Source organism: Leuciscus leuciscus (genome assembly GCF_965113295.1).
Source record: "Leuciscus leuciscus genome assembly, chromosome: 2".
NCBI lineage: Eukaryota > Metazoa > Chordata > Actinopteri > Cypriniformes > Leuciscidae > Leuciscus > Leuciscus leuciscus.
In genome coordinates this window covers 49,415,917-49,440,437 of record NC_138726.1, presented here as the reverse complement: position 1 = coordinate 49,440,437, position 24,521 = coordinate 49,415,917, and the positions used below count along the sequence as shown (strand labels likewise).

General features: G+C 35.0%; 1 protein-coding gene across 1 annotated transcript in view; it reads left to right on the top strand.

The window, feature by feature from the left end:
* elp4 (elongator acetyltransferase complex subunit 4) overlaps positions 1-24,521 on the top strand; it is a 66,751-nt gene that overhangs the window by 25,623 nt on the left and 16,607 nt on the right. The window contains exons 7-9 of the mRNA XM_082157659.1: positions 1,734-1,922; positions 8,966-9,074; positions 14,061-14,167. Of these exons, the coding sequence (XP_082013785.1) occupies positions 1,734-1,922; positions 8,966-9,074; positions 14,061-14,167 (405 nt within the window). The remainder of the gene's footprint in view (positions 1-1,733; positions 1,923-8,965; positions 9,075-14,060; positions 14,168-24,521) is intronic.

Genomic DNA, 24,521 nt, shown 5'->3' with positions numbered 1-24,521 from the left:
CTGTTGAGAGTCTCTAATTGAAGTAAATTAAATGTCGTCCTGTGATTTAAAACATGCTTTTATTAGGAAATCAATACAAGACAGAAGCACAGAATGCGCTTAAACAGTGTAAACTTACTAAGGATATAAAATAATGGGTCATTTTATGCATATTCACTTGATTCTATAGTGTTGTTTACAGTTAAGGAAATCCGTAATTGAAGTCTTTCTCTTTCTCCTCCTCCTATATATATTTTTTTGTAGTTAATTCAGCTTTGACTTCTTAATGTACACTTAACTTTATTCAAACTTTTTGTATATAATTTCAGTCTTGGGTGTTCCAGCTATATTTAACTTTATGCTTGTAAAAGTCGGCATGAAACGGAAGTTGCAATAGTATTTTCTTCCCTTATTGATGTAGATCCCAGTGAAACGGCTTCTGGAACAAGAAAAAATGTAGGGTGGGACTTGATTTTGTCCATCGGGAATTGATTGGATGGTTGGATTGTTGTGTTTTGCTAGAGCGTGGTTGCAGGTATGACGTCAGAACCTGGAAGACTAATTCGCTACTTGTTCCCCCGAGATTTTCCTATTGGATTTTATAATGGAGTAATCCATTTTTGAGTAAAATAAAGTCTTAACTTGATGAGACTTTGACGTTTTATTCTACAGCATAAAAGCGTTCTCATCTACTTATTAGAAACATGGTTTTTAAAATACAAATAACCGCTTCATTTTTCGATATGGGTGTGGGTAATTTACGTGTTCAAGTATCGTCAAGTTATGTTTACCTCAGACCTTATTTTACTCATAAATTGAAGAAAACCTAATAGGAAAATCCCGAAGAAACTACTAGCAAACTAGTCTTGGTTTTTGATTTATAATAAATACTGCAATATTCCATAAAAAAATAAGAATAGTTCATTTTGATTTCATGGTGACTCTAAAAGGTTTACGATTTAAAGTTTCTCATAAGTTTCTCAAAATCTCATTGATATACATTTTGTCATTCAAAATCTAACCAACATTGACAACGTTGGTATTCAGTATTTGTAAACTGAATTGTAATAATGGGTTGTCTTTCTTTTCTTTTCTTTCTTTCATTTATTTACATATTGATTTCTTTTTTTGCAACAATTTATACATTCATAGCTATCTTTGCAGTACATAATTCATGTTGTGTGTTGATTCTCATGCACCGTAGACAGAAAAAACAAAGAATCCAGAGTGTCATGACAACGGCAAAATGTATTGTATTATACACAAAATTAAATCCTTTAAATTGACCTAAAACTTGAATTTTTTTTTTTTTGTTTTTTTGTTTTTGTTTTGTTGCTGTGTTGCATGCACTGATATTTTGAGTACAGTAAATGCACATCTAGCTCATAAAATGTTTCACTTGTTTTACAAAAGTCTTATTTGGCCACAGAATTTCTTGTTATAGAGTTGTAAACACTGTAGGTAACAATGAAGTATAATTTGATATATTACTGTAAATTAGTGTCATGCACTTCAGGTTTCTCCTGGTTTCTTTTGTAAATTAAGGTGCACTTATTAAAATGCGGTAAGATATTCATTCATGCATTACTGAACACTAAGTTCACCAAAGTTTTCCCTACGGTGCTTTAATGAAATATTCATTGCAAAAGCCAGATGTAGATTTGTTCACATGAATTGTACATATCCTGACAGTCTCAGAGAGAATGCAATTTTTTATGTTCATCTTCTTATGTTCATGTTTTTCACTTCTGTAGTCTAAGACTCGGAATGTCCTGCGGCTGGGTCTTCATTCTCTGGGATCTGCGCTGTGGGGGGATGATGTGTGCTGTAAGGATAACCCCGCCCACTGCCACGCCCTCTCCACCTTTCTCTATGCCCTCCGAGGCCTGTTACGCACTTCACTCTCGGTCGCTATGGTGACTGTACCCTCCCACCTCATACAGGTATGATTAATCAAATAGTTCATATATATCCTTTACTCAGGTTTCTACTCAAGACTGATGAAAAAATGGACCAAGGCACCAAGCCCAAAATGGCTAAACACTACATTTTTAATTGTCTTAACCACAAATTATTGGTCAGGAAATTTGCTCAATTTAAGCAAACACTACTTAAAAAGCCATTGTTGTCTCAGAAAATTATCAACGGCTGAATCAAGTATTTGTCAGAATATGGGAAGTTGTGTGCGGAGTGATGAATCACTATGAAACACGTGTTGCATGGTGAGAAATATAATAATAAATGCATCTCTACCACAGTGAAGCATGGAGGAACGTAATTATATTGTGTTTGCTCATCTCAAACAAAACCGTTATCTATGTGGAAAAAACAGTCTGTTTTGTTTTGTTTGAGATAAGCTATTACTTTACTAAGCATACAGATTCTCAATTTTTCACAATCAAATCTGCAAAAATGTCCCATAGATTTACACTTAAAGTCCCCCTGCAATCAATCATTTTATCAGTTAGAAGAACTCATCTTTGATCACCAAAATTACATATTAAAACCTTTTTTCCTTGAAAAAAAAAACTTCATGCCTTAAAATAGCTTGAATATAACTCTACACCCTTGCCTCATTTAGTATACGCGGTTCTATGAATATGCAAATTAGCCCCGCCTCCACTCTCTCACACCAGCTCAGAGATCCACTCGTTGACGTGATTGGTCACAAGGTAGTTTGTGACGTCAGAATCACCAGCGATATCAAACCGTGTTTTTGAGACTGTCTTTGATTCACTGCAGTTTTAAGGAGAAAATACTCAGCAATGGTGTTGACTTATGAATTTGCACATGATTTGTCTTAAAGCATGTTAAAAACACCACATAGACATATAAACAACATTAAAAGCTTGATTTTCACCACAGGGGGACTTTAAGAAGGGACATAAACCATATTGAGGCACCAGAATATCATAGAGACTTTAGGGTAAAAGAGTAGGCAAAAAGTACCCGGATGACCTACTTCTTCTGGCAAGATTCTGAAGTGTGAATACAATGGACACTTTGCTATCCCATCAGGCCACAGGAGAGGATTTATGAATGGCAGTGAAGCTGACACAGTAGGTCACGTGATAATGACAGCATGGCGAATGTACAGTTGTACATCCGGATTACATTAATACTACACACACTCATGTATAGAGAACATACTTTTGTGGTTGTGGAGTAATTACTTATTCAGAATAAGTACCTACTTCAAGTATGCGAATTTGGACGCAGCCTTTATCTTTGTGCAACCCTTGGCAGGCAAGCTCCACTCACATTTTCCTCAGACAATATATCCTTTTTGCTGTCTTTTTAAACTTTTGAACTTATGGTACCATCAGTACTTGCCATAGAGTAATCTCACACAGCACACATGCAAGATGAACATTTCCGACATCAACTTCCAGAAGTAATCTTGCAAAACGTTCTTTTTAGACTTTGTTTTTGTTTTTGAACTTGACTGTCATTCACATGGACCAGCATTGAGGTCACCATAAGTTTGTCAACCCTGGCACACCATAACCGCCCCATGAGCCGGAGTCAAAGAGTCGACCCCCCTCTGTTGCGTGAATGAGGTTCCGCTTGGCTGGGGTTCAGGGGGCCTGTGTGTGTATCTGTTTGAGTACATGTATGTTTGGCCTTCAGAGGAGCTTCTTTATTGGCGCGTGAAGCCACATTTCTTTGTCTGAGGCCCTCAACTTTGCATTCAGCCAGCCAATGGTCAGTCTCGAGTCTTTCTGGGCGCTTCTCTCTTTCAGCGTCTTTGGGTTCCTGAGAGGCCCTTTTCTTTGTGCCTCCATTAGCCAACGAGAGTCAGGCCACAGCCGCTGTGCTCTAAGAGCGCTTCAAAAGACAAGATCTCGCTGTTCTTTGTCCGTTTGGAGACAAAGTGCTAAAACCCCTCTTAGGGAGGCTGGGGGGCACACAGCGGTTTTCTGCGGTGGAGGTGATGGCGTAAACACTGTGATTGGTTTGAAAGTGGTTTTGTGGAACGGATGTGATGTAAACATGTTGACCTTTCAGTAACTACAGTATTTTGAGGCGGTGAGGCCTTAACTAGTCACAAACAGACTTGTCTAATAAATAAACTCGGTCACACTGTAGTTCAGGGTCAATTCTCACTATTAACTACGATTTTGCCTCAATAGACTCCTAATTACTGCTTATTATTAGTTAGTAAGATAGTTGGTAAGGTTCTGTGTTGGGTAGGATTAAGGGATGTAGAATATGGTCATGCAGAATAAGGCATTCATATGTGCTTTATAAGTACTAATAAACAGCCAATATCCTAGTAATATGAGTGCTAATAAGCAACTACTTAATAGTGAGAATTGGAATCTTAAACTAAAACGTAAACCTATAATAACTTAAATTCTAATTCTTTCTATTTATCAAATAATCCTTTATAATCCTGATTTCTATAGGATCTTGTGACATTGAAGACTGGAGTAATGATGCTGTAAATTCAGCTTTGCCATCACAAGAATAAATTACATTTTGAAATATATTCAAATACAAAATTGTTTTTACATTGTAAAATTTTATTGTACATTGTAAACTTTTGAATGTTTGTCCTTTTTTCTTCTTCTTTTGAACCATTGTTTATTATTATTACATAACATTATTATTATTATTATTATTATTAATTAATTAATATTAATATTATTTTACATTTATTTTTATTATTATTATTGAATATTCAATACAGTAATTAAGCCTTTGTTTCATTTAAGATTCAACATTCTTTTTTTAGTTTCAAAGCGTTGTCATGTAAGTTGTTTTTGTATATCTCTGAAGCTTTTGTATCAAAATATCTGCTACTATGTGGAGCTTGAATAGATTTCCTTAATGTACAGTAACATTACTAGTGTACAGTATCATGAATCAATATTTTTGCTTTAACTACTAAATGTGGGGTCAACTCCTAGAGATGTTGTGTTAATCCTCCATAATTTGCATTAGCACCCTTATCTAAAATCCATCTGATGTGGCTTGTAATGAAAAGTCCTGTCATGCATTTTTAATGTCGATGTGAAAGGGCCGGGCGTTGAAAGCCTCCTCTGACAAGATTAAAGCCACAGTCCATCTGAATCTTTAATCAATCTCTGCTCAAATAGCCATAGTCCACTTGCACACACACCTACAGATACAGCCTCTGTTGGGTCCAGGACCCTGGAGACCCAGTCTTTCAGTCTAAAGAGTGACAACTTAGGAGACTGAAAGAAGGAGTTTAAGGAAGAGCTGGACCGCTATGACTAGAGTTTGTTTTGTTTTTATGTGACTTGTATAGCAGGTCAATCTTAGATGTGTAAAGTTTCTGAAACCAGTTAGTGGGCCTGCAAGGAATCTGTTCAGTCTGTTCAGAGCAAACACTCGTTATTCACACTTTTACAAATTCATTGTGTGTTTCTTTATTAAAGGGATAGTTCACCCAAAAATGAAAAATCTGTCATTTATTACTCACCCTCATGTCGTTTCAAACCCATAAGACTTTCGTTCATCTTCGGAAGACAAATGAAGATCTTTTTGATGAAATCTGAAATCTGTCCCTCCATTGACAGCTACGCAACTACCACTATGACGCTTCAAAAAGTTTATAAAGAGATTGTAAAACTAATCCATATGAATTGAGTGGTTTAGTCCGAATTTTCTGAAGAGACTCGATCGCTTTATATGATGAACAGATTTAATTTAGTCTTTTATTCACAAATAAACATTGATCAGCGAACATAATCAGAAGCTCAACCGAACCTTCTTGACGCCAAGAACAAGCCTCTTGCAGAAGCTCAAACGCGCTGCGTAACACAAAAGTTATTATGAGCATTGTAATGTTTGAAGCGGATGTCATAACAAATGTCAATAGACTGGGAAGATTTTAAAATGAGCGGTTCATTCATAAATCTGTAAGATCTTACCTTCATGCTGTGGAAATACAAACCGGATGACAGAACACAATGAGCGCAGCGCTGAAAAGAGGCGGGGCTAAATAAGGTCTATATTTAACACTGTTTGCCTTTTTAAAATCTATTAATTGCACAGATTTCCCCACAAAAATGAGCAGATTCCAACTGTGGCGGCAACTGGGCTTCATTCATTAAACAAAATGTGTGTAAATGTTCATAAAACTTACCTACTTCATTAAGTTGAATGATAATTTATGTAAAACCAATGTATATAGAAATTTGTTCTAATGATGTCATTAAAATGCTCTTTAGATTTAAAATCTAATGTTTATTTTTAAATGTTAATTTGAATATAGCAATGTGTATATTAGTGGTCTCGTGATGAATGGTGTGCTGATATAAAAAAATTACAAAGTTGAACAAAATGCCTAAATATCGTTTAAAAATAATGGGTTTCATTCATGACACATGAGCAGAATACATTTCTGTATAAATTGCTTTACCTTTTGTTGTGTACCTTTTAATAGAGACTTTTGCATGTGCTTCACACTTTTGTTTAATTACATATTCTACTCTGTTTTTAATTAACACAAGTTTTTCTCTCTCTCTCTCTCTCTGCCATGTCCATAAAAACATCTTTATTTTAGGTGCTTTTAGGTGCTTTTTAATCAGTTCATCTACAGAGTGTTTCCTAATGGCATTATTCCATCCTGTACTTCAGTCTTCAATATGTTGGCCCAACTATTGTGTAGTTGCATTGCATTTTTAGCTGTATTGTTAACTTGAATTGGTGTGATGGTGTTGAGTTGACAGCGACTGTCACCAACACAGTTGCTTGGGTTACATTTTTTATGCTAGATTTGGGAAAAGGGTCAAGGCTGCGTACACAAACACGCATGCTCTCAAAGTCTGCTGTAGAAGGAATGAAAAGAGAAAGGAGGAAAGGAAAAAAAGGACACGGATGCATGAAAACTGCATTAGGCCACGTCAGCTGCTACAGAGAAGGAGCGCATGAAATATTCAGGAGTGGCGTAGAGATAAATTTTTCACTACAGCCTGATATCTCTGTCTGTCTTTGGAGGGCTCCCGCCTTTCTGAATGGTCTCTGTTTTAGTTTTTGGCCAGGAGGAGGCGCTCTCAGCAGATTTGCTGCTCATATTTGATCTGCATTTGTGCTTTTTTCGCTCTTTAACGCTTTAAACTGGCTTATTTGAGCTGTTTGTGTTTGTTCAATCTAACTTATGACAGGATCTTCATATCAGTACGGTCAAGGTCAGAGGTTTTCATAACTTATTTAAGCCCCTTAAATGTTTATTAAACATTCTGGCCCATTTCTATCATACATTTATCTCTCTTTAACATGTTTTACCACATTTGAATCTGTTTTGCAAATGTTTCCCATGAAAATCATCATCGGAAATGCATTATGAGCAAGTCCATTTCAAAGTGTAAATGTGGGCTTGTGTAATTCTTGCGTTACACAAAACCTCGATGAGCTGAAAGGCATTTTTACACCATTTAACAGCAGATATTTTTGGAACGAAAGCATTAATGGGTGAGAAGTCTTTGCTCTGAGGCGGATGGGATCTTTGGATCTTTCTCTGAGTTGATGTGGCTTTGTGCTTGCGTTCGTCCAGATTTGTGCCGTATGGCGACACTGCATGAGTTGTGCGATCCGAGTAAGAGAGACAGACAGATTTGGAGAGCATGTGTTTGAGGGAATCAGAGCACTCAATGTGTTTGAGCACCAAACGTATGTTCTGCTCTGATCTGATGGATTTAATGTTACATGACGCAACCAAAGGCAGCATTTCACAGTGGTGGCATTATATAGCTGATATCCTTACCAAAGATAACCTTATAATACCGGTTTGAATGCAAGTGCTGATATGTTAAAACATAATTTGATGCATTGAATGGTGTATTGAATTTCACACCCGTTCAAACTTGGAAGGGTGTTCTGGGAGGTCGCCAGGCTGTTGCTATGTCATTCCTAAGTTCTGGATGGTTTCTAGGTGGTTACTTACAGCAAATTCTCTATGATATTATGGCCCAATTCTGGCCTGTTTATCACCATGTGTGAAAAGTAATACTTTCTTACTTTCCTTTACTAAACAGATGCACAGTTGTTGGATGGGTTGCACTGAGGTCTAGAGTTTATTTAAATCTGTTAACCTAAGTATTATCAGTACAGTGATCAAGCATACTAGCTACACTGCTTATTATCAGTAATTAAATAAACTGTTGCTATTAGCACATACACTACCATTCAAAAGTTTGCTCACCTAGGCTGCATTTATTTGGTGAAATATTAATACAATGTCAAATTAATATTTTCTATTTGAAAATACTATTTAATTTATTCCTGTGATGCAAAGCTGAATTTTCAGCATCATTACTCCAGTCTTCAGTGTCACATGATCCTTCAGAAATCATTCTAATATGATGATTTGCTGCTCAATAAACATGTCTGATTATTATCAATGTTGAAAACAGTTGTGCTGCTTAATATTTTTCTGGAAACCGTGAAACATTTCTTTTCAGGATTCTTTGATGAATTGAAAGTTAAAAAGAACAGCATTTATTTGAAATAGAATTGTAACTTTGTTATGTCATTTCTAATCAATTTAATGCATCCTTGCTGAATAACAGCATTCATTTCTTTCCCCAAATAAATCATACTGAACCCCCACATTTTTAATTGTAATGAATTTTAAGGAAAACATTTTTTTACCTCAAATGTGAACAATCATCATAGAGAGTGGTGTTGGTAAAATGGATATATATATTTTTTTAAATCACTGCTGACTGAGGTGGTTTTAGATCTGTAAGCTCCGGCCTCATTGTAAGATCATGAATTCCGCCTCCGGAATACCCTGCTCCATTTTTCCGAGAGATAATGATGACCTAATTCAGTTCTCAGAGTAAAGGGAGTGAAACCCCTGCTTGTTAGGATGGGTTTAATTAGCAAGAGATGCTCTCAGCTTCGCTCTAGATGTTTCTACATTTGTTTGTACACTTTTAATTGGACTCTTCTCATGTATTTATCTTGTCTTTCTCATCTTTTCCCACTCTCTCTTTCTGTCTCGCACTCTCAGAACAGAGCCGTAATGGGACGAATAATCAGACTGAGTGACACAGCCATCGCTCTGGAATCATTCAGAGGCTCAGAGATGGAGACCAACCCACTTTACAAAGACTATCATGGTGAGAAGAAACATACATGCAAGAGTTAAAATACACTGACAGAAAATCTCCAAAGCCTAAGTATTCATTCTTGGCTTGTAACTCCTTCTGCACCGATTGATACCTAATTTAAGCAATGGGATTTCGATTTTTTTTATGGCAAATTATAAAACTGATGGACATATCTAGAGACCAGATACCAAAAGAGACTAGAGACCAAAAATCTACGTATCTAGAGACCAGAATGTTACAAGGACCAGGGTTATTATTGTTAATTAAGTAAATTTGTTGTGTTTTTGTCATTTTTAATATGTCTATATAGCATTTATAAATTGTTATTTATTCATTTTAGTTTATTTAATTTGAGTTTTTTTAGTACTTTAACTCAACCTAAACGGAAATGAGAAATAAAATTGCTGAAATAAAATACGTTTAACAAATATATTTTTTGATGGTTTTAGTTTTAAACAAAAATTAAAGTGAAAACATAAATAATAAACATAAATATAATTCAAATAATAATAAAAACAATAATAGTTTATCAATGACATGAGGGTGACTCAGAATCAGTGTTGTTATTGTCAACTAAAAATATTGTTAAATAAAAATATACAGTATTATATTATAAAAAAAAAAAGCTAAAGTAGGCTACTAAAACTAAAATAAAGCTAAATAAAGAAAAATATTTTTAAAAAACGACTAAAAAGGACAAAAGCACAAAGCAAAATTACTAAAACTTAATCTAACACGAAAACTGAATATATAGAAAAATAAAAGTGAATTCAGAACATTAATAAATACTGTAGCGGTATGTAAATAATACTTAAATAACACTGCATAGAACACCTCAGCTACTGCATAGCAACACCCTGGCAACTATCCACACCAATCTAGAATCATGACGGACTAACCCTCGCATTTCTTCAGAAAATCTATTTTCAAAATACGTTTCATTGGTCCCTCGTCTTATTCATGCCTTTTGCATCATCCTATCTTTCTGGCTCTCACAAACACACACACACACACACACTCGCTCAGTAAAGTGCATTAGTAGAAAGGGGCAGGCAGGGTGGACCTCTCTCTAGCTGTCAGCTCCTGTTAGTGTGGCCGTGTTCAATCAGACGTGCTCCTTGGCAGACAGGCCAGGGGGAGATTCAGCTGCCACGGAAAACACACACACACACACACACACACACACACACACACACACACACACACACACACACACACACACAGAGAGAGAGAGAGCCCCCACCGCCCCATCACAAGCACCCAGCACAGCCCTCAGGGGCCGCAGAGTTGCAGAATCAATATTTTCATACTGGCTAAAACCTCTCTGTAGCCACACTGCAGATGAGGAAGATCTTTTGGGCTCGCGCTCTTTCCGTTCTGTCCTTTTTCCTCTCGTTGTGCCTCTTTATATCCTCCCTTGTTTTCATCGTACACTCCCGCCATCTCTTAATGTTGCATGCTTTATCTTTCGTTCTTTTTTTCTTTTTTTGTCCATCTCTCTGTAAAGGTCAGTTTGTTTACAGTTCTCTCTCCTTGTTTCCGCCCCCTGCCCTGTTTCTTTCTTGCATTCATTTGCAAGTACGGAATGGCCAGAGGGGGTGTGGTTTACAAACACTAATGACCTCAGATGATTGTTTATGTGCTTAGTTATTTACTTGCTTATTTTATTATTTTGTTTTGTTTCTTTATTAAGGTATTTATAATCAAATTACACTCTAATGTTTTCAATTTTATGAATTAGTACTTTTATTTATTATGTTACGTTGTTTTCATATTTATTTGTTATTTTATCATTTTATATAATAATATAATATAATACATTATTTAAAAAAAAATGTTAGGTCATTCACTTTTGTCAATTTAGTTTTTAGTTATTTGATTAGATAATACATGGATTCTGTGATCCCACACGTGCAATGTCAATGCGTATTGGATGGGTGGTAAATATAATTGAGCATTTGTTTAGCAATACAGATGTTAGAAATTAATGATTTCACATTCATGAATTAGTTCTTTTTGAGATATTTGTGAACAAAATAAGACTCTAATTATGTTAGTGTTGTTTCAATTGTATGTGAAAACCGATAAGATACTAATAAATATAAAATATATATGCAATGCTTTCCAGATGGTTTCACAAACATCTCCGCAATGCATATCCTTACTTTTAGTGTGTTCGAACAGTTATTGTTAGCTTTTGCTATTGATTTTTACCTCATTTCATGAATAATGCTGTGCCATAAGGTCTTAGTGAATGTGAAGACGTACATGAGGCCACTCTTTCTTTTCTGTGGTGTGTCCACTGCACAAAGCATGTTGGGAGTTCTGTCACAGCGAATCAACTCGAGCGGAATCAACCTAGCGCACGGGTCCCTTTACAAGCGGGGCCTTTACACACACACATACACATGCTCTTTCCATCCTCTCATCCTGGTCTTCAGTGCTTCTTTTTAATGTCATATTTCTACTGGCCACATAACTGAGGGAAAAAAAGATGGAGGGAGGAATTAAAGAGGGCGAAAAAGCTTTCTCTCTTCCCAACATGCCCCTGTGCCGACTGACCTTGTTTTACCCCCATCCTCCACTCACCTCTCTGGCTTTCTCTCCCTCCCACCAACCCATTTCTCTCCTCCCTGCGCTGCAGTCCTTCTCTCATATGTTTTGGTTTCTGCCCATTGGTGCAGCTAATAAAATAATGGTTGATACAATGCTATAGTGGCCAGTGTGAAAGATGATAGCTACATGTGCCCACAGTAAAACTCAGCAGACAATGAAAACAAGAATCTGTTTAAATAGGTAACAGGCAAAACAATACCTGGGGAAAATATTTGTTTCACAACATGTTTATTATCCTGTGCAATATAGTCAGAAACGTCATGCCCATTGAAATGTCCTGCCAGAATGGATTTTGAGTGCAGTTTCAGTTTTTCGTTTATTAAAAATGATCCCCATAAGCACTACAGTGTTCACACTACCGTTCAAAAGTTTGCAGTCCGTAAGATTATATTCAGCAAGGATGCATTAATTTGATCTAAAGTGACAGTAAAGATATTTATGATTTTTCAAAATATTTATATTTCAAATAAATGCTATTATTTAAACTTTCTATTCATCAAAGAATCCTGAAACAAATTATCATGGTTTCCACAAAATATTGTTAAGCAATATAATAATTAAGCAAATAATATTAACATTATTTTTCGAAGTTGGAAATGAAACATACTAGGGCTGTCCCCGACTATGGATTTTCATAGTCGAATCAGAATCGTCATGTCTTGCCTATAGTCGACTAATAGTCGAATCATGTGTATGGGGGCGGGGCTTTAACGTTTGAAAGCCGCGATGTACAGAAAATCACACAAAGATATAGAAGAAAATGTATAAAAACATTTTGATCAATAAAACTAAGAAATAACATAAATAACTCCAGAAAGGCCACACTGCAGATTTGCATTTCACATGCAAATCAAATTAAATCGGCTAAATTACCTGTGCGAGCAGGCCAGCCTACAGCACAACATCGATGCACCGAAAAAATAAACAATTAATTTACTAAATTAAATTAGAACAGAATATACCTTTCTAATAGCCTAAATAAAATACAAAACGAAATAAATCAGAATCAAGTCACAGGATGAGGAGCAAATGTGTGCAAAATGCCTAAAGTGCAGGGGAACATATATTCAAAATACAAGCCACAAATAGTTAGATTAGATAACCCTGACAGATTAATAAATAAAATAAAAATAAAGAAATTATTAAAATAACGATAGTAGCCAGAATTTTCAACTTTGTCTTTTTAACTGCAGAAACAACAATAAATGCTAAACTGGAGAGGCAGTCTTTTTAGCAAAAAATGTTCACAGCATCCAAAAATAAAATTAGAACAGGCTGAAAATTAATTTTTGAAATCACTTGTACCTGATCGAGAGAACAAATCCTGAACGTCTTTCACTCTGTCTGTCCGTTGGAGTCTTTTCAAATTGTGCGCGGATAAAATACATTCTAACGTGAAACCCAGTCTATGCGTGAAACATGTTAACGTTGGCCGGCAGAAGTGCGATCATGGTTTTCCTGATGCTAAATCCAGCCTTGGAGAATATCCTTTCTGATGGTGTACATCCAGACTTTAGATTTTCTTATCCCAGACATTGTTAAAGATTTAAATCCTTGCCGCGAAGACGCTCCTCTGTCGGTCACGGATTGAAAGTGAAACTTAAATCTGTCACGGGGTGTTTGGATTTATTCACGCATGTTAAAAAATATTTATTAAAAGCTTCTTTCTTTGCTCATTTTTATATAGGCCTACAGCATTATCATAATAGGCTGAATATTAACGTATTGACATAAAAGCTAGTTCTATGTGAAATCAGACGTTGGGCGCCCTCATTATAGCCAAAGTGGCATGATCCTCGTTTCATAACACCTCTGCGATGATTCGACCGTGAGATCGGTAGTCGAATCAGGCTCCTCCTATCGAAGCATCGAATCTTCGACTATTCGGGGTCACCCCTAAAACATACATATTTGGAGTATGTTTACAAGAAGTCATTTTACTTCAAAATTTCACATTTAATTCAATGTGCCACTTGCAGTTTCTTCTATTTATGAAATTTACTAGCAATTTCTGAGTGAAAATTGTTTCAAAAATGAAATCCTACACATTTTTTTGTGTGTGTGTGTTCTCGAGCAGCAAATCAGCATATTAGACTGATTTCTGAAGGATCATGTGACACTGAAGACTGGAGTAATGATGCTGAAAATTCAGCTTTGCCATCACAGGAATAAATTACATATTGAAATATATTGAAATGTATTTTTAATCAAATAAATGCAGCCTTGGTGAGCAAAAGAAACATCTCTCGAAAACATTTAAAAAATCTTACCCACTCCAAACTTTTGAGTCTATACTGAATAATATCTCTGACAGTGTGTATTTCTAGCACGTTTACACAGTAATATGATTCGCTGTTAATGTCTTCTGTGTTTGTTCAGGTCTCCTGCATGTTCGTCAGTTGCCCCATCTGAACTGTCTGTCATGTGAAGTACCCGATACGAAAGATTTGGCCTTCAAACTCAAGAGGAAGCAGTTCACAATTGAGGTGAGTTCACAGTAATGTCACAGTACACCAGATACATTTAAAAAGGTTCTTTGAAAAATATGATATATATATATATATATATATATATATATATATATATATATATATATATATATATATATATATATATATTCATGCAGCTTTTTTTATCTTAATGTTTGTTCGTTCTCGTGGCGAACAGGAAGCGTATGATGTTACTAGGTGCTAAGAAATTACTTATTTTAATTGCTAATTTTATTTTTCTTCCCCCATGTCTCTCGAATCAGTGCACATATTAGGAGGTCATGATTATGAATTGATGTCCACATTAGCTGTGCTTCACTAATTCCTGTTTATTTTCCTCAGCTATTGAGTGTCAATTTGAAAGGTTGAAACTATTGATTTTAGACTGGAGATGTTACACCTCAAAGAATTACCTTTAAAGACTTTGAGATTTTCTTTCTGAAGTCTCATAAATACACTTTCTTTAATGTGTGTAACTTGTTTTCACTGGGAATTATATGGCACTCAGACAGGTCAGATCAAAAAAAATTTGAAAGTAATATTTTGTCCGAAAAATAAAGTTACTATATTGCTTTGCTCCATAAAAAGTAACTCATTTTGTTACTTGGTTACTTTTTATGGAAAATAATGTAATGTTACTTTCACGTTTTTTCACCTTGGCTGGGCTTGTTTGTTTAATAAAATAAAAAACAGTAGTTCTCTTTTTGGCAAATGTAAAGGCACTTTGACAGCAAAAACAAAAAGAAACAAAATTAAACACAAATGTGATGGTGGCGCAATGGATAAGACACATGCCTTTGGTGTGAGAGACCCGGGTTCGAATCCACTGTGAGACACCAATGTGTCCCTGAGCAAGACACTTAACCCCTAGTTGCTCCAGAGGCGTGCGACCTCTGACATATATAGCAATTGTAAGTCGCTTCGGATATAAGCGTCAGCTAAATGAATAAATGTAAATGTAAATGTGATGTTTATCTAATATAATTTTTGCTTATTGGTATGGTTGAATTGGATCATCAAAAGTCAGCAGCAAAGACATTGGTTATTAATGTGAGATTACATACAAGTATATTTGTATTATCTAATGTATTTGATTAATGCAGGTTTGCGTAGTATTCTGAGTTTGCATATGACTATTTTTATTCATTTTGAGGAATACTTGATCTGTTTTTGTGTAAGTTAGATGAGTAAATGCTCACATTTATTCTAAAACTACAATAACCATCATGTTTTTACAGCACTACTGCACTTTCTCAAGATTTCTCAAGAGGTGTCGATCAATAAATGTGAATAATAAAGTAATTTGTGTTACTTATTTTAAAAAGTAAATCAGATATTTAGTTGTACATTTAAACGCACTTTACTAGTTACTTGAAAAAGTAATCTGATTACATTACGTTACTCACGTTACTTGTAATACGTTACCCCCAACACTATAAATATTGTCTGTAGAAGTTGTCTGTTAAACCTTAGAAACTTGTTTGTTAGTAAAAATCCCAAATAAGCTACAATAAGTCTTTATTCTGTCCCTTTTTTTTTTTTTTTTTTTTTTTTTTTTTTTTTGTAAAACTCTTCAACACACACACACAAACACACACACACAATCCACTTCCAACCAATGAGTGCCTGTCCATCAAGTGGACACAAATGAAAGGGCCCAGGCTCTTACTGAAGCCCCATCATTGGCCCCTAATTAAGTTATCACTGGTGAAGCTGTTAATAGTTAATCAGGAAGTCTATTGTCTCAGAAGGACCAGTAGTCTTTGTCTTTAAACGCTGTCTAAGGCAGAGACCTCTCATCCACTCCTCACTAGATTTATAGGGTCAATAAAAGTCAAGGTGGTTTCCCTCAATGGCTGTTTAATGGGCCGACCACTTTGAGTTTGTGGAAGGGCTCAAATGTAGGTTTGTGTTGTAGCAGCGCTGAAGAATTTGTGTGTATTTTTTTAGGCAGTGTAATATACCTTAACATCTTTTCTCCTGATCTTTTGACACAACCCTTTTAAGGATAGTAGGATAGTTCTTACCTCAAACACATGGTGTTAGCAAGCCAAGGTCAAGGGTTCGATTCCCAAGGGCTGGGTAAAGATAGGACACAATCTTGGGCTAATTTTACCCTTCAAATTGGGCTATTGCCTATACATTTAAACCTGTTTAACAAAACTGTAACTGTGCTGGCTCTCGTAACTTTAGATCGCCATCCTGCGTTTCAATCATAGCTGAAATATGCTGTCCATAACCTGCCCATAAACCATCAGTGAACAGCACTGAGGACATATTTAACATCCCAAAGTATTTAGATTTAGTATCTTTACGCAAGGCATCAAACGTTTTCATATAGACCGATTCAACACTCGTTTAGGTGACTCACATCGCGTCCCTGTATGTTGCTTTCCATAAAATTAAATGATTTACTGCACAGTAAGGATTGTATAGATAAAATAAAATGTACACAAACTTGTATTTTACAGAAGAAATGCACTGAAATTTGATGGCACTGAGAACTGCTCTCTCCTGAAGAGGATGCAACAAGCCCGTGATAAATAAATCAACCACTGGGTTGTTACGTCTAACCCAAAACTACCCAAACACTGAAAATGTAACCCCCAAAAATAGACCCGAAAGACTCAACCCAGCGATTATTATTTGTGTGTGTGTGTGTGTGTGTGTGTGTGTGTGTGTGTGTGTACCCTAAACAGTATTACAGTTAAGGTATGTGTTTTATCAGTTTATGCATTCCCTGAAAATTGATCCCGTGAACCTTGGGCTGACAGAAATACTGTATTTTATTTCACAAATTTTGTCAGTAGCAGTTGAGAATTTCTCAGGAAAAACTGATGTGAAAATATAAGTGAAAGGAAGAGATAGTGACTTGTCTTCATGAGGGATTTTCCCCATTCGATCTTACCATTCCAATCTAGACTATAACCTACAAACCGGTCTTTGATAGATAATGTTACGCCAATACATTGTCACGCACACAAACAAATGTGCCGTGCAGAGTTTACACTGGGCGAAACTAAATTCATGCTGTGAGTTTTCCCTGCGGGGCTGTTGGTAGCGTGTGTGCGCTCCAACCACACGCCTCACTCGGCCATCATTCCGTGAATATATCTGACGCAGCCGTGATGGGAAGGTTTGACTGAGAGACACAAATTGTTAATGTATGTTTACATTGTCACCACATCAAGTACAAAAAAAAAAAAAAAACTGTATTTACTATAAAAAGGTCATATAATGAAGAATAGAGTTTTCTTGATCTTTTTACATTGAGAGCTCGGTGGACTTTTGGCACTCAGAACCTCTGAATTATGACTTGAATTATGATATGGCCCCTTTGCCGCCTGCTCGCTGGTAACATTGCTAGCCATGCCATTAGTCCATCCTTCATTCGTACAAAGAAAGACATGCTCTTCACCTTCCCTTTAAGATGAGTCAGTGTGAATCAGATCTGATCTGTGTTTAATGATTGTATTTTGAAAGGTGATTGGCAGGCCAAGTGTGTGTCAGTCAGGTCGTTTAGAGTGCACACGTCAATCAAAGATTAGTCACGTCATGGCAACATGACCACGAAAGATGAGTTTTCACACATAGAAAAACCATGCAAGACATGTTTTTTGAAATATTAGACTGAATTATTCCTAACTTGCATGTAACTTTCTTGTATACTGCTAATGAAATGCACGATTAATTTGTTATTTTTAGGGATGCACTGATATAGAAATGTGGGGTCATGTGTTATAATTATATTTGTTATGGCCGATAACCGATAAGATGATGGTTTATTTTGATGATTAATCATCATCACTTTGCTTGATTATTTAAAAAAACAACTTTCATGCTAACGTTTCAGTCTTGCTTCAAGTGAAAGTAGGCATCAGAAAAAAAAAATATATATATATATAAAAAAAAAATATATATATATATATATATATATATAATATATAAAAATATAATATATTATATATTATATACACGCACACAAACACAATCTAAAATTACCAAACTAAAGTTATTGTTTTAATAATAATAATTTTGTGCTCATTCAGTAATAAAATTATATTCATTAAAACTTTTTTTTTTTTTTGCACTGTATAGTGAAGGAAGGAAGAGTTGGAATCTAATCAACAGAAGATGCTTAAGTATGTTTTTTAATTGAACATTTTCATTTGTAAATCTTGCATTTTCGAGTAAATTTCGAGTAAATCTTGCTTCCCAACTCTCGAAAGCAAATGCAGCCAAGCGTGATTTGAGAGAGATTGTTGATATTCTGTCTATCTGTTGAGGTGAGCTGCTGTGCTGTAATGTTATTAATGCAGGCTGGGTCTACATGCTGTCGCTCAGCTACCCAGAGGAGCATTTCGGCTGCTTGTCTTTGACTGACTGGTAAAGTTCAGTTTGCGGTTGATGAGCAGTCAATTGCCCAGAATGCCCTGCAGACAGAATTAACCTCTGTCCCTGTTCCGGCAGGTAGAGAGAGAGAGAGGGGTTATGAGGAAAATCGTGATTAGCAAACACTCACGCATACGCACGCATGCCAGTTGAACGCTCAACAACGAGTGGGGTGAGGATTCAGGCTGGAATGTAGGAGGTATGTGATTAAACTATACTTACCCTAGAGCGACCCCTGACCCAAACTTGAGCCAAACACACCTTGAGGGTGTTGGGGTTTCTAGAGGTGAGCTCAGATGATCTTCATCCCAAGATTTGGGTAAAATTAGCCGTGGCTCATGGAGGTACAATCTTGAAAGATCACCAAACTTTTTTTTTTTATATAGTTGAGAGCATATTTAAGACTTGTGTGGACTTATTTATGGTGATATGTCAGAACATTGGTTTTATAATTTTTCATAACCACACAAGCATTCCTTTAGTAATTGTTTTTTTGTTGTCCCGTCTTAGTTTTGAAGGTTCTGTTCCTGCGGCAAGATCTTGATTGATTGGTTGTGTCTGGGCCAGCCTGTGCTGTATTTTGGTCTGGTTGGTTGGGCCTTGTTGCAAGTTTTTGGAGGGTTAGTTTTGGTGGTTAACCAGTATGAGTTTTGCAGTGGCCAATATAATTTTTGTAATAAATTTTTTTCATACTTTTTTTTGTATCATTTGAGTGTTGATTTACACTCCCGTTCAAAAGTTTGAGTTCAGTACAAGTTTTCTTTTTTTTAAAATAAATTAAAGGGGTCATGAGTCATGACATGGATTTTTTTGTATTGACATGGATTTGTAACTTAAAATGTTAATAAAGTTTTTGTGCACAAAAGAAAACATGCAGAAAATGACTGGCTTATGTCGTTGCGTAGGAAATGCATCAACGACCACTCGCTATCGCACGTAAGAGTTTTGAAAACATTATAAAACCATTTACACACAAAGCTTTATGAAATCATTTACTAATGGTGTGTGATGCAGCTGCTGTCAGAACACCAATTAAGAATCACCAATTTTTTTGGGGACATTTGAATATACAATATACTATATATATATATATATACACTACCGTTCAAAAGTTTGGGGTCAGTAAGATTTTTTTATGTTTTTAAAAGAAGTATCTTCTGCTCACCAAGGCTGCATTTATTTGATAAAAAACAATAAAAAAAAAACAGTAATATTGTGAAATATTATGACAATTTAAAATGACTGTTTTCTATTTTAATATATTTTAAACTGAAATTTATTCCTGTGATCAAAGCTGATTTTCAGCATCATTACTCCAGTCTTCAGTGTCACATGATCCTTCAGAAATCATTCTAATATGATGATTTGATGCTCAAGAAACATTATTATTATCAATGTTGAAAACAGTTGTGTACAATTTTTTTCAAAATTCTTTGATGAATAGAAAGTTCAAAAGAACAGCATTTATTTAAAATAGAATATTTTCTAACATTATAAATGTCTTTACTGTAACTTTCGATCAGTTTAACTCATCCTTGATGAATAAAAGTATTGATTTATTTTATTTATTTCCCCAAAAAATAAAATTAAAATTCTTACTGACCCCAAACTTTTGAAGGGTAGTGTTTAATGTTACAAAAGCTTTAGATTTCAGATAAATGCTGTTCTTTTGAACTTTCTATTCATCATAGTATCATGAAATAAAAATGTAAATAACTGTTTTCGACATTGATAATAATCATAAATGTTTCTTGAGCATCAAATCATCATATTAGAATGATTTCTGAAGGATCATGTGACACTGAAGACTGGAGTAATGATGCTGAAAATTCAGCTTTGATCACAGGAATAAATTACACTTTACTGTATATTCACATAGAAAACCGCTGTTTTAAATTGGAATAATATTTCACAATATTTCTGTTTTTGTTTGTATTTTTAATCAAATAAATGCAGCCTTGGTGAGCAGAAGATACTTCTTTTAAAAACATTAAAAATCTTACTGACCCCAAACCTTTGAACGGTAGTGTATGTATTTATATATCCAAGCACATTGCATTGTATAATACAGTATTCCACAGTTTTCTTTGCATTGACAAATTTTGGCAAATGTTCTCGGCCATGCATGTGCATACTGTTCATGGTATGCATACTACTTTATTTCAAAAAATAGAAGGCAGTGTGCCATTCTGAACATAATACCCTATTTTTTGAAAATGTAGGTTATGAAAATAAAAGCAAGGATTGTGTACTTGGTGATAATCAGATCATAATATCTTGATTGAAAAGTTTCTTGCACAGAAGTGGTAACCGTTAAATCATGTGCAGTTAGACTGATGTTGTTTTTAATTGTTAAACGGTTGGTATTTGACTCCGCTTCCCTCTGTTCCTGGAATATTTGAGCAGATATGCTGCAATTATTGTGTAGAAATAAAGTAAAAGTCTTTAGAGCTGCACTGCTTCACTTTAAAAAGCCAGCGAAAAACTTTGAGCTAAACTTGCCATCATCAGCAAGTCCTCCTCACCCCCACCTGGTCCACTGTCGGCCGGTTCAAAGGTGGAATTTTGATCCGGAGCAGAAGATGACCGAGTAGAAGTCTTTGTCGGTTCTGGCATGGCTGCTAAAAATAACTTTCCCACACTCTTGAAGGGCTTTCACAGTACTTTCTTTCATCTGACAGCTAGTTTCTGAACTCTGTCCACATAGTAAAAATAGCTTTGTGCATCATAAAGAATATTTATTTTTCAGGTGAGGGGTTTTGAGAATTTGCAGTTGATAATTAATGGTATGTACATTTCCAACTCCCTGGTTATCAGTGATTATATACTTGATTAACACTTGAAGTTTTTAAGATTTTAATGTTGAAAGGAGGAATTATTGGGCTGCTTTGTCCTCCCTTTTTTTCTTCTTCTTCTTTGAATATGGATAAGAAGCGTTCTTCTAAAGGTTGCATAAATCAAAACCTTTAAACAGGCAGTCATTGAGTAAGTGGTCATAAAAACTTGATGAATTTTATGACCATCTTTACCCTGACACCTACAGCTGGCTGCTTTTCAATGGAACCAAAACAGATGACCGAGGTCACTGGAAATGCATATTAATGAGTTCTCAATGCAGTTTAATGTAGATTAATAGATTATTCATGAGTAAAAATGGGAGGGTCCTGATCCATATTAAAGAATGTTTCTGAGACCGAATCCCAGTCCTGTGCTGGCAGGGTTTTGTGACCCCAGCTTTGTGAACTGTGAGCCAAGCGGTGCTATTTCTGCTTTAGACAAACTTTCCCATCGTAGCTAATGAGGAGGAGTAATGCTGAGTGACAGTGGTATTGGGACAAGGGCGGGGCTACAGTATGTCAGAGCCAGTCACATTTCAACTGACAAATTACATTCAAGCACAGCTAAAACCTTCATAAAAATAAATATATATATATTTTTTTTTTTTTTTTTAATGTAAAATGTACATGATTTAATCATTGCAATATGGTTGTTTTATCCAAATTAATTTCTTCTTTTTTTTTCTTTTTTTACCATCATAAAAAGTATTTTGGTTTGTGAAAACTTTATACTTAAATATAAATTTAATTAAAATATGTTTTGTTTATATATATATTTTTTTTTAATTTAGGAAAACTTATATAATCTAAATATTTAAATTAAATATTGGCCTATTAAATTATTGTTATTATATAAACTAAATATTTAAATTAAATATTGGCCTATTAAATTATTGTTATTATATAAACTATTGTCAGTAATTTTTTAAAGAATGTTTTTAGTTTTAAGAAGCTTTTAATATAATCTAAATATTATATATTCACAGAATTATTGGCACCCTGGGTAAATATGATCAAAGATGACTGAAAATAAATCTGCATGGTTTATGCTTTTGATCTTTCTTTTTTTTTTGTTTTATCAAAAAAATCTAACCTTTCATTGAAGTAAAAGAATTGAAAGTGGGGGGGAAATCACATTATGAAATAAATGTTTTTCTCCAAAACACGTTGGCTACAATTATTGGCACCCCTAGAAATTCTTAGGAGTAAAATATCTCTGAAGTATACTCCCATTCGTATTTAACATTTTAGTTAAATATAAATATACTCCCGGATCTTTAATGTTGTGGGCCTATTTTTCTGCAGGAGGTCCTGGACTTCAAATGGATGGACTCCAATATCATGGATTCTAGCCAATACCAGATAAAAAATCTAAACCTGACAGTCTAGAAATCTTATAATGGGCCATGGTTGCATCTTCCATCAGGACAATGATCCAAAACAAACATTAAAATCAACACAAAAATGTGTCACTGAACACAAAATGAAGCTTCTGCCATGACCATCCAAGTTCCCAGACCTGAACCCTATAGAAAATGAGTGAGGTGAACTGAAGAGAAGAACATTTATTTCATAAAGAGATATTTCCCCACATTTTCAATTATTTTACTTCAATGAAAAGTTAGATTCATATGAATTTTTTTAATAAAAATTCAAAAGGATTAACAATGCAGATTTATTTTTTACAGGCTTCTTTGTTCATATTTAACCAAGGAGGATGACAATAATTCCTACCATGACATAAATATAATTGCATCCATGAAACCATATTCTTTATCATCTTGTTTTAAAATTGTACTTCCAGCAATTACAGCAATCAGTTTATTTTCCGCCCTCGGTCACCATGAATTACTTGACAGCTATTCATTTGTGCATTATTGTATTGGTGTGCGTTCCCTTTCGACAATAACTATTATGATATAAGTTGTTTGCGTGCCTGGGTTTCCCATGAGGCAACTGCCATGTGGCAGTTCAGAAAGGTAGGAGAACAAGTTTTCCATCACACTTGCATTTTATGGCCAAACAATCTCCGCCCACTTCCCCCAGCCTCCCTGCTTCCTTGTGTCGTGGCAGTGATGATGTTAATGACCAGTGACAGCTCACCTATCCCTGGCGTGCCTCCAGATCGTCCCATCCCCCCATTCACATGCACACTGCTGCAATCACGCACATTTGCTGTGAATTCTGGATTGTTAAACCACTGCTAGACTCAAACACGCATACATATGGATACTTGCGTATTGGGATGATTCTACATAACCTCAGTATAATTATTAGTGTTCACGACATAATTGATTATGCCAAACATTAACATTTTATTAAGAATATGGCCCATCTTGCAGATTATGTTAGAGTTTTGATTTGATCTGTTTTTCTTATTTTCCATGAAGCATTAGATTTGAAATAGGAGTGTTATAGTTTGGATTTATTATGGTTTGCATTTGATTTTGAGGTCGGAAATTCAATCGGATTGGAAAATGAGTGGAAAGTGCTATGAGTAAAAACATTTAATCATTTTCATTATTTCATACTAGGGTTTGGGCAGAGATCTTTCCAATTTCCTTGTTTTCTTTGTTGTGTGAACGGTTATCTTAAATTGTAACAGTTGTAACAGTTAAAATGTCACAATATTGTTGTTTTTACTGTATTTCTGATCAAATAAATGCAGCCTTGGTGAGCAGAGACTTCTTTCAAAAACATAAAAATATCTTACCAACCCTAAACTTTTGAATGGTATATATACCATTGAAAAGTTTAGGGTTGGTAAGATAATTTTAATACACACATTATATACTATTATACACTTTCTACTCCCAATATTTTCAATAATAGATATTATAATCATAACACAGTAAAATGCAGTTGTAATTATTTTTCCATTAAATCAGAAAAAATGTAAACCATTAGAACAAATACTACCATGATGTATTGTATAAAAACATTTTAAATTTAAATAATCAATAATTTAATTAAATTTAACATTACTGTAATAAGAATAGTAAGAAAAATAACCTTTTAAAAATGCTCGTCATAATGCAAAAAAGAAAAATCCCTCATATTCTTTATGCAAAATGTAATTTCTTGTTTTCTTGTATGGGGGAATATGATCTTTACATGATCAA